We start from the raw sequence: 14,449 nt of genomic DNA on the forward strand, positions 1-14,449 counted from the left end.
AGAGTGTGGAAGTCTCTGTGTTCACTTTCACCTCCTGAAGAAGATACATCTACACCCATCTTTCTCAGGCATACGGAGGACACCAGTCAAATCCCTTTTCTCCCTCTGACTTCCCATCATGTGACCCAATCTTAATTTATCCAAGTTGACTTTGGAGATTGTCACCTCTTCTGCACATTCTTGGCCCCGCATCAGCCATAAGTCAGTGTCAGGCAACTGTCTTCTGATCTTGTACAGTACACCTTTGTCATGCCAGTTATCATGGGAATTTAGGATTGATTTGTTACTTTTCTGCTCCAATGTTTAATTTGTTGGGATTACAAGAAGTTTATATTGACCAGTATTAGATGACTACTTGGCAAATAAAACATAGCAGTTTTATCTTTACATTTCATTTAGGAAAAGTGACTCTTTCCATTTAACATCAGTAATTTGCAGTTTCATCATGGTTACAGAAACAGTTTTTAGTTTCAGTGACAAAACAAGGAAATTCTGTCCATATCCTTATTGTTTGGAATTTTACATAGTTAATGTCTTTTTTCACTTGTTCTTAGCTGGCGTCTGTGGAACATTTTGAGTTTGTATTCTAATGAGCTCAGATGTCAGAAGACTGATGTGTAAGGTACAATCACCTGACACCTATATCAGCCAACCGACCTGGGAGTTCTATCAGTCAGACACCACTCATGTTCCCATATCTATCTCCCTGATTGCTGTTGAGCCCTTGGGACACTGCTTAGGTAGAGGTGGGGTCATCTTCCAAGGGAGAGGACTCTAGCTCCTCTGCACATTGCCCTTCTGTGTCCATTGTGGCAGCTGCCTTGACGTTAGCTCCTTGTAGCCCATTATGAAAATAATTTTCTAATCCCACTGTGGAGAGCATGCTCTGCTCCTTCCTGCACTATAGGCTCTTGATGCATTGGTTAGATCTTGAACAGGATGAGAAATAATTTTAGGCCTGCCCCCCATGTTTGCAACACAGCTTGAGTCATAAACAGGTGTAGGCATTATCATGTAATATCTACCCCTGGTGTGATAACTATCTCTGATCTTGCTATTCATCAAATTCTGATCTAAGCCATGGTCTCTGCAGCCAGGGTCTAACCGCATAAGACCTTTGAACTATTTTCAGTATCTGTACTATTAGCTGTATTATACTTCTACTTCACCTTCAGCCTCATTCTTTATCAGGTTCCCTTCATGTATGATGTGTGTTGCACAAGTAGATACGTTCAGAATGTCTAACTTTGTCTCCATGCAGCCTTTATAGCTTTTCCCTCCCTTGTGCATAGCAAAGGGAAAATTTATTGGTTGTCTCATGCAGGAGAGTTTTCTTTTACCGTCAAACTTTGGAAACTATCAAGATGTTAATATCTACTGAGATCTCCTCTTCATTGTTTATTGCCTCATAGCTCCATTTGCCTGGAGCTCCTGACAGAATTCCTAATCCTAGACGGTGGCCACAGGGCCATATTGAGCGCAGGGCAGAGAATAAGCATAACAGTGCTGCCATTCTGTGATCCCCCCTCTGACTGATTAGCAGCAGCAGTTTGCAATCTGGATGACCATTTCCATCTATGTGACCTAATAATACATAAATTGCCAGGTTCACATAGATTACCTGGGGGATACCGGACAGCAGTCACAGCATGCCTACATGGCTGCCTCTGGTGAGTTCTCAGTGATGGATATTAGAGTGGTACAGGAAGTGCTTTATCTCTGTCATCTCAGCTTTATAAGAAGCCAAACTAGGTGAATGTCTGTAAAACTAGGTTAGATAAGCCTAGGACTACAAAGCACTGATTACCTTGTGACAGCCCATGAGCATAGCTTCCAGAGCCCTAAAAGAGACATATTTGATTATAAGAGTCACATTCACTTGTGAAAAATGAAGTCTGTGCTTACCACTGGCTTTTAAGGTCTATATAAAGTCTTCCTAGTAGAAATTATTTTATACATCGGGCCATATACTTAAGGTCTTCCCAGCACAAATCACTTTATACACTGAGCCATTTATACCATCAAGGCAGCTGAACTTCCACTTTATTGTAACCCAGTAGGTTTCCTAGAAAGAAAGAAATAAAAAAAACTTACTAGGAGAAGTGTAAGCCAATATCATCTTTATAAGAAGAAAGAACTTGAACCTGATGGAAACCCTTTGTTCCCACATATCCAAATAAGTCGCAGTCCTATCCTTCTACCTTATCTTGTCTCTCACTCATTTGGTACTCTTCATTCCCTTCATCACCTTGTCCCTCAATGTGCATGCCTGCTAACTGATCTCCTCACTTCCACTTTGGATCGATCTAACATTTCACACCCCAAGTGCAGAGCTAAATATGCTAACATAATTCATCATCAATGATAATTTGTTGATTTATGTTGACAAAGATTTTGAGCCTTCTTTCTGAAGATTCAAATTCATTTCACCTGTGTTTTTATTGTTGCAGGTACAACATGTGTGACCCTTTGAGGATATCCATACCATCTCCCTCTCTACTATCCACATCCACACACACATTTAGGTTCTTATCAATGTCCTTGGCATATTTCCAGGTCAAGTTGAAAATCTCTCCATTTATAAACACAAGGCTCCCCAGAAACTCCAAACTAGTCTGCATTTCTTCACTTCCACAGGCCCCATTCTGGGTTTTAATTGAATCCGTGAAGTTTCCTTTGTTCGAGTTTGAAAAACTCTGTGGAGTAGGAGGAGCCAGACCTCTGAAGTAGGACCCCAAAGATTAGGTTCATTCCAACTCTGTGAATTGAAGATAAGTAACCTTTGTGAGTCACTCATTATCTCTATTTACACATCTGATAAAGGGTTTGATCTTCTCATGTACACATATACATTGTCATATGATTATATGAAAAATCACAAATGTATAGCAAGTGATGGCAATGGTTACATTATAAATAAGTTAGAGCAAGTTTTTCAGATATGAGAACAGGTCTAGAGAGAGTTCACTTAAGGATAAGTGAGAGTCATACTGATATCAGGGGCAGCATTCCATGCTGAGAGAAGACAGCAAGTGTGAAACCCCAGAGGCATAAGTGGTTTGGGGCTCTTACCGTTGAGGATGTGCTTTTGGCCTGGGAAAGAACAAGCGGGATAGATGGTGTGTCACACAAGGATCTTGGTAGAAAAGTCTTCAGATCATCCTTTCATTCAGTGAAAGTAAAGGAAAATACCAATCATTGCACAGATAAGGAGGGAATTTCTCCTATGGTTTGAATAGGAGTAAAGTGTTTGAAATTACTATAAAAAGTCCTTTTTACCAGGTCAACAAGCTTCTTTGTTTCTCTACCTTTTCTTTTTGTCCTTCAATATTTTGGTCTTGGCTTGTCCTTGGTTTCTATACAGCTGGTATCATTTTATTCTTAACTTTGTATTTTTGTCCCTTTCCACATTCCCAATCATGCAGAGATCTGTGAGTAGAGGAGCCTCAGAAGTCAGTCAAATAGGACAGGGGAGCATCTGTGATGGCTTCAGGAATCCTGGTGAACATAAAGGAGGAGGTGACCTGCCCCATCTGCCTGGAGCTCCTGACAGAACCCCTGAGCCTAGAATGTGGCCACAGCTTCTGCCAAGCCTGCATCACTGCAAAGAACAAAGAGTCCAAGATCGACCAAGGAGGAGAGGGCAGCTGCCCCGTGTGCAGAATCACTTACCAACCTGTTAACATGCGGCCTAATCGGCATGTGGCCAACATAGTGGAGAGGCTCAAGGAGGTCAAGTTGAGCCCAGAAGAGGGGCAGAAGAGAGATCTCTGTGTGCACCATGAAGAGAAACTCCGGCTCTTCTGTAAGAAGGATGGGAAGGTCATTTGCTGGCTTTGTGAGCGGTCTCAGGAGCACCGTCGTCACCAAACATTTCTCATGGACGAGGTTGCCCAGGAATATCAGGTAAGAGACCAGAATGGAGAAAAGAGAGGGCAGAGAGTGATACTTCATGAGAAATCTCCACACTTTGTATTCCACTTTAATGACCTTGTCACTATAGCCCTGAGGCCTGTGATGTCTTTTCTTCCTAAACTCACCTTCTGAGGCCTGAAAGCCATTTCTGTGCATTCCTTCCAATTACAAAAGGATAAGCCTACAATACAGACTCTTAACCAGAAGTAGATATATTTGTACCTTGTGCTAGTAGGTGGAGATTCGGTGCCCAATAATAGCTCTCATTATCCCTTTGATAGGACGGTTAACAGAGGAACTGGGTGGATTGAGATATAAGTTCTTTCCTTCCCTTAGGGTCAAGTTTCTTCTTCTAGGACAAAGAGAATCAATCTTCTCTTGGAAAGGGAATGCTGACTTCCACCACCTGAGTCTTAAAGAACACATTCACCACCTCAGGTTTTCTTCCAAGTCATAGATTCTAAACAGCTGTTCTCACAGTTCCTGTAAACTCTAGTCTCTCTGGGGAACAGCCTGATTTCTTCCCCATTTATCCTATGATTTTATGCTGAGAAAGCCCAGTGCTTGACTCTGCTTTGGTTCCTCTCTTACAGAAGAAGCTTCAGGAAACTCTGCAGAGGCTAAGGGCGGCGCAGCGGGAAGCTGAGGAGTTGGAAGCTGACATCAGAGAAAAGAGAACTTCCTGGAAGGTAAGAGGAGACACTTCCTGAGGGAGTTAGAGTGAAATCTGGGCAGGACCTTGGGTGTCACTCCCAAGACACTCCCTTCCACTTTGTTTCCTGACAGATGATATGTCCAAAATTCATTTGATTAGTCCTCTTTATCCTTTCTGTGACAGGGTTGGGGGTTGAAAAGTGAACATGTCCCTAATGGACATGGATACCAGGAGGGAGGTATTTACTTAGATGGACTCTCCAATCAGGATGGCGAGTGAATTCTGTTTCTTTCCTGTCATGGTTTTGAGCCTTTGACTCTTCTGGGGGATGACTTTTGGCAATGGCTCTTGGTTCTGTCCTCAGTGTTCAACTTTGGGCAGAGTCTAGGGGTGGGAGTCAGGAGTAATGCAAGGAGGTTTGACTTTCCTGGACAGCTGTGTGAAAACTCAGCCACACCCAGGTATCCACTTTGGCTCAGAGTTGACCTCAATAACGCAGATTTGTGAGCATTATTTTGGAATATGCTGAAGAAAAAATATTAGGAAAATCAGCTTCTTCGAGCATTGCTCCCCTGCTTCTAAGTCACTTCCTTGTGAAAATTTCCCAAAGAAAATATTTCTTTTTTTGGCTCCCAATCTTTACCTAAGAGCCTGAGTATATTTCTCTCTTTCTCATTTCTGAAGAATCAAATACAAAACGAGAGACAAAGTGTCCAGGCTGAGTTTAACCAAATGAGAGGCATCCTGGACTCTGAGGAGAAGAAGGAGCTGCAAAAGCTGACGAGTGAGGAGGGAACTATTCTACAGAACCTGGCTAAGTCTGAGAAGGAGCTGGTGGAGCAGAGGCAGTTGATGACAACTCTCATCTCAGATGTGGAACGTCGGTTGCAGGGGTCAACACTGGAGATGCTGCAGGTAAGAATTGGGAAGAAGCCCTGGCCTCTGACATCTGGGAAGAATGAAGCCTAGTTTCCTTCTCCTCTCTATTGTTGTGTTCTTTCTGGTGATGTCATGAAGGTTCCTTGGGCCCTTCAGTATCCCTTCCCTGTTTGTATTTTAGAAGTTATAGGAGTAATTGAATGCTTGAATAACAGGGAAAAACATAATTTTTATTAATTTATCAGGTGCAGTGCAAACATTTTTCATTTGAAAGAAGATACTTCTTTTCCAGTGATATTCCATAGGCCCCTATTATCTGTGGTCTATATGAGGCATTTTTTAGGTGCCTCTTTATGAGCCAGCTTAGTTGCAGATGAACAAATGCACTTCGGATTCCAGGAGTTTTGTTTTTTCTCTCATAGAATGAGTTGAGTTTCTCCCACTTTTTCTTTATTTTTTGAAAAAAATTGTGAAGAACGGACCTTATTTATCTTTAAATATTCAATAGAAGTCACCAGGTAAGCTATCTCCCTTGGGCTTGTCTTTTTGGAAAGCTGTAAAATATGATTTTTCTATACATTAAGTTTATTTAGATTTTTTACAGTTCTTGAGTCAGGTTTTGGTAACTCATATCTCTGTAAGACTTTTTCCATTCTGTCTAAGTTGTCTGCTTTGTATTAATATAGTTAATCATAATAATCCTTTATAAACCTTCTGATTTCAACAGCACTCACCATAATGTTCCCTCTTTTATTCCTGATTTTGGTGATTTGTTTTTCACTTTTATTTTTGTGGTGAGTTTAGTAATGTTTGCTCAATTTTGTTGATGTTTTTCAAGAACAAACTTTATTATTTCATGATTTTTTATCTATTTTTTTAACCTTTAGATAGCATTTATTTCTGCTCCCATCTTTAATCTCTTCATTGTGTGTTTGTGTGTATATATGAAGGTATGCCTGTGTGTGTGTGTTGGGTTTAGTTTGCTGTTCCTTTTCTGTTTTTTTTTAAAGTGGATCTTAGATCAGTGATTTGAAACTGTCTTTTTTGATATAGTGTTTAACTATAAACGCAGTGCTCTAGTTGTATTTTATACATTTTGATTATTTAGTTTTTATTTTCACTCAGTTCAACTTTGTTGTTTTTCTGTTAACCCTTGGGACGCTTGAAAGTGTTTTGTTTAGAAAATATTTAGTGATTTCTTAATTTTTCTTCTACTGTGGATTTCAAATTTAATTCCTCAGAAATCAGAGAACATATATTTTATTACTTCAATCTTTTAAATATATTGAACTATTTTATTGTTGTTGTTAGTGAGGAAGATTGGCTTTGAGCTAGCATCTGTGCCAATATTCCTCTGTTGTTTGTATGTGGAACGCCACTACAGCATGGCTTGATGAGTTGTCTGTAGGTTCATGCCCGGAATCCAAACTTGTGAACCCCAGGACTGCTGAAGCAGAGCACGTGAACTTAACCACTATGCCACTGGGCCAGCCCATATAGAGCTTTTTTATGACTTAAAATATTGTATGTAGAATTTTTTCTATGTGAATTTGAGAGAATGTATATTCTGCCTTCATTGCGTGAAATAGTTTGAAAGATGTCAATTCCAGTAAGTTGGTTGAGACTATAGTCTGTGTCTTCTAATTTTTCATAGTTTTTATACAAGCAATTCTCTTAGGTATTGAGAAGGAGAAGTATTGAAATCTCTATCTGTTATTATTTAATTGTCTGTTTTTCTTTTCTATTTCATTTTGTGTATTTTGAAGCTCTGTTGTTCGGTGTATGCACATTTATTATTGTTATGTCTTCTTGATGCACTTGACCTTTTATCATTATGAAATTCCCTTCTCATTGTCTCATAATATTTACTTTCTTAAAGTCTATTTAGTCTAATTTAATATACACACAAGCAATTTTATGGTTACTACTTTATGGTATATATTTTACTATATTTTTACATTTTCCCTTATTCCTGTCTTTGAATCCAAAATATGTCTCTTGCAGATAGCAATAATTGAATCTTGCTTTTGATCCAGTCCTACAACCTCTGCCTTTTCATTGGAGTATTCAGACCAGGATATTTAATGCAATTATTGATACTGTTGTGTTTAAAGTCTGGAGTTTGCTATTTGCTTTCTATGTGTCTCCAGATTTTATTCTTCCCTCTCTCCTTAACTTGTTTCCTTTGTGCATTTTTTTGGTATTTTCCTAGTGTTTGCTTTGGTGCTTATAATATGCATCCTATCCTATCATGACATACTTCAGAGTAAAACAAACTTAGTTGCAGTAAAATATAGGAATTTGCCTCCCACACAGCTTAATTGCCTTCTAGCAACAATGCAGTGATGCTGTTAGTATGGGTACCTGATCCAGCTCAGAAAATGCCATGCAGATCTCAGAGTTTTTTGCGATAACTGGGAAGAGAAGGTATCTTTTCTTCTGACGTTTATATCAGAGATGAATATTTCCTTCATGAACTGAAAATAAAGTCAATATAAAGAGAATAAATAGAGCTTAGAGAAAGACATAGACTAGATCCTGATGACGACATTTGAGCTTCAAAATTAACTTTGTCTAAATCTATAACTGCCCCCCAAAATCCCTTTCTCTAGTTCATCTAGTTTTATTTGGCTTTTGTCATATTACAACAAAAAAACCCTAACACAGAGACCAAAACCATTTTCATGGCATGTGTAGACCCAGACCTTGGCCTAGTTTTTGATGACATAGAGGAAGTAAGCCTTAGGTAAAAGAGACCAAATACATTGGTACATATCTGTTCAAATAAATAAAGCAATATCTGTGTGGCTGGCCCTGTAGCCGAGTAGTTAAGTTTGGTGCACACTGCATCGGCAGCCCAGATTTGTGGGATTGGACCCTGGGCATGGACCTATACCACTCATCAGCATGCTGTGGCAGCAACCCACATAGAAAATAGAGGAAATTGGCACAGATGTTAATTCAGAGTTAATCTTCCTCAGCAAACAAACAACAAAAACAGACAAAAATATCTGTGATAATAAGGAAGATTAGATGGCTAGAACTCCTAAGGATGTGTATTAAACCAGCTTGGTGGAGACTGATGTGCAGGGTAAATATTGTAGTTTTTACCACAGTGACCAAGTGTATATTAGTAACATTATGGACAATGACGTATAAGAGAGGAGACAATTTGGCTGATGAATAGAAAGTTACCTATTAGATATCCTAAGTCACTGTCTCCTGTGGCTTTTTTCTACTGACTATATTAACCCGCATTTCAGAGGCAAAATTGAGTAAGAATAAACAGTTGGGAATCAACTGCACATGTGTGTGTTGAATTGAAGGGAGTAGATGAGGTCACTTTTAGATCGTGTATAAAATGAGAAAAGAGTCATTTGAGAAATGCCTGCAGTAATACATTTGTTTTCTTGTCCCCTCAGCAAAATCCATGCAAACTTCTTGAGGAATATTATGATTATTTATCATAATATATATCATCGTTGATCCTCAAAACCCTGCATAACACTTGACAATTATATCACTTTACATTTCCATTGAATAAATGGAAAAACGATGGATTATTCAAATCATCTCATGAGGAGCCTTATGCATTTAGGAAGAAAATTATGGATCTCTTGCTTTCCTCATAAATATGTCTCATCTCCAGAATCTGGAAACCTCATGCTGCACTTCCACCAGGGTAAAACCAGATTCTAACTTTAAGGAAATGTGACAGCCTCTCAAGAGCCTTCAGGAATGATTGCTCTGGGTGTTTTCTTCACTTTTTGGCCCTCACATTGGGACCATCTCTATTCCCACCACATCAAGTGTTGGTGGAGATGTGATGAAGATTTGTAAGTGGGGAGAGTGTATCACTTCTTGACTCATGTTTCCTCTTTTCTCCCTAGGATGTGAGTGGCATCATGAAAAGGTATGTGAGGGAGACCAGAGATGGTCCTTTCTTGCTGTGAAGAGAGGTTTAAAACCATTAGAATTATCTGATGTTCAAATAGGATTACATAATGCTCAGGGAAAGAAAATTTGGGTGGAGTTTTATTGTAAATTTCTGTTCGTAAATCATGGCTTGAGTGTTCTCTAACTACTGAGAATGTACCAGATCCTGTGGTAGGGAATTTAGGTGGTGAGAAGTTGCAGAGTTTGGGTCAGTAGTAGTGTTACGGAGAAGGTATTGCAGTATGAGACCCCTGTGACTTTCTAAATTTTTCACCTTGCATGTATGTATCTCACTCAGGTTCCCATATTTCCTAGACACTTGACCTCTCCTGAGAAACTCCTGTCTTCCCTATTTTCCAAGCACCTAGAATAGGAGACACCTCTTTTATATTTAAAATTCTGCCCTTGGAATTAAAGAGACCAAATCCTTCTATATGGTTCTGTTTAGATTTCCAAAAACAGATTTGAATCTCAAAGAATCTTTTGGCCCGGGTGCAAACAATTGATCTGTCTTGGTCCCATACTTTGGAAGCCAGATGGAAAGGCATCATCCTCGTGTGTAAATTTGCACACCTACATGGCAGCATCAGGCTCTTTCCAGACATATGAAATTTAGACCACTATTAGTTTGATGTTCATTTAGTTTGGTTTCCAAGTGTTTGTAATTGTTCCCTGAGAACCTGAAATCTCAGATGCCATTCCAAGGGCCTCCATACTAGGGAGCAGACCATGAAGATCTTCGTCTCTAGACAGCATTCCCCCACTTGATACGTTTCAAGCACCCAGTAACCATGTTCTGCAACCTCATTTTCTGGGCATGTCCTTGGGAAGCCACATCCATGCAGTTGCTTTTCCACACATTAATCTTTTTTAAGTAACAATATTTTTTTTTGTCTGTTAGATCTATTCATTCATATCATTTCATATCATTTCTAGGAAGTAGGGAGGGAGAGGTTAATGATATTATTTGAAAGGAAGAATCTGTTCCTGAGAGGTCAAGATCTTCCCAAGGTCACACAGAGAGTAAATGAGAAGGTGCACATAACACATTTTTTCTGCTTCCCAGGTCGGTACTCTACTATCTCCTTTCTCAGACCCTCAGGAAAGAAGGTTCAAGTGAATCAGTGGGTAAAAAGATAGGAAGTCAATGGTTTTAGAGGGACAAAATGTCAGAGATGTGTGTGTCAACTTTTGTCATCCCTAGGAGTGAGACCTTGACTCTGAGGAAGCCAAAACCTCTTCCTATGAAACAAAGGAGAGTGTTCCGAGCTCCTGATCCAAGAGGAATCTTGAGAGTGTTTAATGGTGAGGAATGCTAGAGCAAGTGGGTGGCTGTGGGAATCTTGTGACAGCAGGGATAAATGGGGAAGACGGTACAATTTCTAGGTGTGGATAGAAGAGACAAACAAGGATGGATATCATGTGCTGATTATATGGTCAAATTTAATGGAGAGTGGCCAAGTGTTTGGTTCATCCTCTCATTCATCAGTTCACTATCTTAACATAGTCCTCAATCCTTCCCTTAACGTGGAGAGGAGATAGTTTTCAGTGCTGAATCCTTTCCTTATATTTAATATTACTGATTTTTGTAATTTCAGAGCTCACAGACATGCGGCGCTACTGGGGTAAGTAGAATTCACAGTATCATCATGCTACCCTGTTCTCTTCATTTTCAGACTGTGCATTTTCTAGTAGATCTCATGTTTAACAGCCACATTTCCCCTCTAACACAGACATATATATTATGTTTCTGCAGTGTTATATATCTCCCCAAGGAGAAAACAAAGTTCTTCCCAATTCCCACTCAAGTTATTTTCAAGATCCCTCTCACAGTGTCATACATTTATGACGTATGATAAAGCTACATCATATGTCTAACTCAACTTTGTAATTTTTCTACAGTTCACATGACACTGGATCCTGTCAAGTCTAAATCAACTGTTTCCATTTCTGCGTACCGGGGACAAGTGAAACCAAACATACAAGCGCATTGGGGTTACAATTATGATCCTTATGGTTTTCAAGTGACACCAACGGAAAATACATATGAGAACGGAAATGATGATGATTGTGGTTTTCTGGGCTCCCTGGTTATCAATTCAGGGAAACATTACTGGGAGGTAGATGTGTCAGGGAAAACTGCCTGGATCCTGGGGGTATACAGTAGAATATATTCTGGATTCAACTTGAAGGTTTCATCTAAACAAGGTAAAAATTATCAAAATAGTTACACTAGATATCAACCTAAACATGGTTACTGGGTTATAGGGTTACGGAATCACTCTGAATATAATGCTTTTGAGAACTCTTCCTCCTCAGATCCCTTGATCTTAACCCTTTCCCTGACTGTTCCTCCCCTTCGTGTTGGAATTTTCCTAGACTATAAGGCTGGCACTGTCTCATTTTTCAATGTCACAAACTACGGGTTTCTCATCTATAAATTCTCTTCATGTCATTTTTCTCAGGAAGTTTTCCCATATTTCAATTGTATGACATGTGGTGCCCCCATGACTGTGTGCTTGCCAAGCTCTTGAACCTTCTTACAATGTCACTCAGGTTGTAGTGCCTCTTGGTTTGGGTGCATCTAAGACATTCATCTTATTTGCTCTGTTCTCATCATCTTTTCCTCACTGCCTTCCTTTTGTCCATTTGAACGTGCCTCCTTCACCAATAGGATGTACAGTTTGCATTGTATCTTATTTTTCCCAATATCATGTTGGCACTAGGAGATAGTTTTAACTCATTTTAATACTCTCAAGGAAAAATGACTGATGCCTCCTAAAGAAAAATAAGTATTGAGTAATACCTCTGACAAATTTGACTGCTTAACTTCCTCTACCACTGATTGAGAAGATGTGGGAAAGCTTTTCAACAATTTTGACATTATCAAAGACCTTGCATATGAGTTATCTGCAAAAGAATGAGTCCGTAGTGATGTGTTGGTTTACCCACGGTGCCCCTTGTTCATCAAGGACATAAGGAGAAAATATAATAAATACTATGTACTAAGAGTGGAAGTTTTATGTCCAGAGTGTCTGAGTTCAAGTCCTGTCTCTCCATATACTAGCAGTGTAAACTTAAATGATATACTTAAGTCCTGTGTTTATTTTCTTAGAATAATCTTGATATAAGAACTGCACCATACTTAGGTCATTGTGAGTAGATAAATGTCATTAAGTATAAAGCACTTGTGTGTCTATCTTAATAATTAATACTTGCTATATTAATTGCTGAAAATTATGGGCTCTGTCAGTGTCTCATGAAACAGGTTTGTGTTTTCAGGGACACTAGGATTCTTTTCACCGAAGTCTCGTTTTTCAGGTCCCAGATACCAGTGTATTGCTGTCAAGACTACTCCAGCTCTGCCTGTGATACATAAGCGTATGTGTGGGTGTGTTTGTATCACAGTTAGAATTTTATCATAATTCTGGTGTTACTACATAATGGCCGTTATCAAGTAAACTAAAATCTATAGGATTCTGTTTCTTAGTTGTAAAAAAATATGAACTTTACTGAATGCAATATTATAAAAATTAAAGAAATGAATGTTTTCAGTAACTTCCAGCATTTCCAGTACATAATCAATAATCCAACATGGTGTCTATCATTTTTGCCACCTTCTCACTGTAACTGTAATGAATGATTTTAAGAACTCATATTAGTTTACTTTCAACATTATTATCCTTGACTTTTTTAACGAAATACAGTAACTTAAAGGATTATAATTGTTTTAAATTTTAGCTTATTTTAAATAAGTGTTTCTACTTAGCCTCATGGTCTTTCTTTCATTTCTTTTTTTCTGCATTAATTCTGTGTTACAGAATCGAATTTCAATTTGGGCTCTCTTTACCCAACTTTAAAAAGTTATTATTCACAATGATACAGTAAGAGTGAGATGTACAATTGTGGAATTTCTTAAGATAGGTGTAGATATTTTCTGTACCCTGGTCAGCCTTAATTTTGCAGTGAAGTGAAAGTTCACAGGATTATGGGGAAAGCCTGTTCTCCACCTTCAGTGAGATAGGAGGGGAATTATTTCTGCAATGGAAGTTCATTCAGGACGTGTTGGGAACCCCCATGTGTTTTGATATTTTTATTCAAAACTCTTCCCCCAACAAAGTTCAGAGTTTAAAAAAAAACCAAGGAGTGCACTGATTGGTCAAGTGGTATCTGCTCTCATCCCTGCTTGTCCCCAGGAATTCCCAACTTCCTCATCTTTGGATGACCTTTTGAGATAAGCAATTCCAAGGTGAATACGTCCAGTATATGTTTGTGTATGTGTTTCTCTGTATGTACACATCCATATCTCCGTGCTCATCACCAGAATATTGAGGATGTTGATCTTCTAAATTTTCCCTTTGACCTTTGCTATCCTGTCACCCCATTGTTACAATGACTGAGGCTGTCACTAGCTAGCTAATATCTGTGCTCTGCAATTATTGCAAAAGGAATCTACAGGGACATTCACATCTTCTCATTTACTGGAACGCCCAGTCCTCCAGTTCTGGATGAAGTAACTTCTTACAAGGAAATAAAGACCTGAATTGTCATATACAACCAAAAAGATCTGCATATTAAGTGGCTCTACTTTTTTTTTTTTTTAAGATTTTATTTTTCCTTTTTCTCCCCAAAGCCCCCTGGTACAAAATTGTGTATTTTTAGTTGTGGGTCCTTCTAGTTGTGGCATGTGGGACACCACCTCAGCATGGCTTGATGAGCAGTGCTATGTCCTCGCCCAGGATTCCAACCAGTGGAACCCTTGTCTGCCACGGTGGAGCACACTAACTTAACCACTCAGCCACAGAGCCGGCCCCTGAATGGCTCTACTTTTTAACAGAGGCTCATGGTCCTAAAATGAAGCCCTTTGGTGAAGAGAATATGGAAATTTTAAATTGCTCCCCGTTGCACTCTGTCTTCTCAGTAAACAACCAGAGAAGGTATCCTGGACTCAAAAAGTTGGGTGGGAATTAAGTGTGGACTTGCAATGTGCAGATCCATTCTAGGGCTATTCTCTCCCAATAACCTCTGAACCACTGAGCAACAATCACTCCATCTGGTAATTCT

The 14,449-nt window shown here is 39.2% G+C and overlaps 1 protein-coding gene across 7 annotated transcripts in view; it reads left to right on the forward strand.

Moving 5' to 3' along the window:
- The window catches only part of LOC103553684 (E3 ubiquitin-protein ligase TRIM22-like), a 24,182-nt gene extending 10,233 nt beyond the window's left edge, over nucleotides 1-13,949 (forward strand). For 6 of the 7 annotated variants that reach the window (XM_070624254.1, XM_070624257.1, XM_070624255.1 and 3 more), the window contains 7 exons: nucleotides 3,426-3,906; nucleotides 4,509-4,604; nucleotides 5,255-5,485; nucleotides 9,340-9,362; nucleotides 10,590-10,690; nucleotides 10,984-11,010; nucleotides 11,288-13,949. In XM_070624254.1, the coding sequence (XP_070480355.1) occupies nucleotides 3,484-3,906; nucleotides 4,509-4,604; nucleotides 5,255-5,485; nucleotides 9,340-9,362; nucleotides 10,590-10,690; nucleotides 10,984-11,010; nucleotides 11,288-11,919 (1,533 nt within the window). In that variant the 5' untranslated portion in view covers nucleotides 3,426-3,483 and the 3' untranslated portion in view covers nucleotides 11,920-13,949. Of the gene's footprint in view, nucleotides 1-2,637; nucleotides 2,785-3,425; nucleotides 3,907-4,508; nucleotides 4,605-5,254; nucleotides 5,486-9,339; nucleotides 9,363-10,589; nucleotides 10,691-10,983; nucleotides 11,011-11,287 lie in introns of all 7 variants that reach the window. The other variant, XM_070624256.1, reaches the window with a different exon arrangement.
- The last annotated feature ends 500 nt before the right edge of the window (nucleotides 13,950-14,449 follow it).

The sequence above is a fragment of the Equus przewalskii genome, chromosome 6 (assembly GCF_037783145.1).
Source record: "Equus przewalskii isolate Varuska chromosome 6, EquPr2, whole genome shotgun sequence".
Taxonomy (NCBI): Eukaryota; Metazoa; Chordata; class Mammalia; order Perissodactyla; family Equidae; genus Equus; species Equus przewalskii.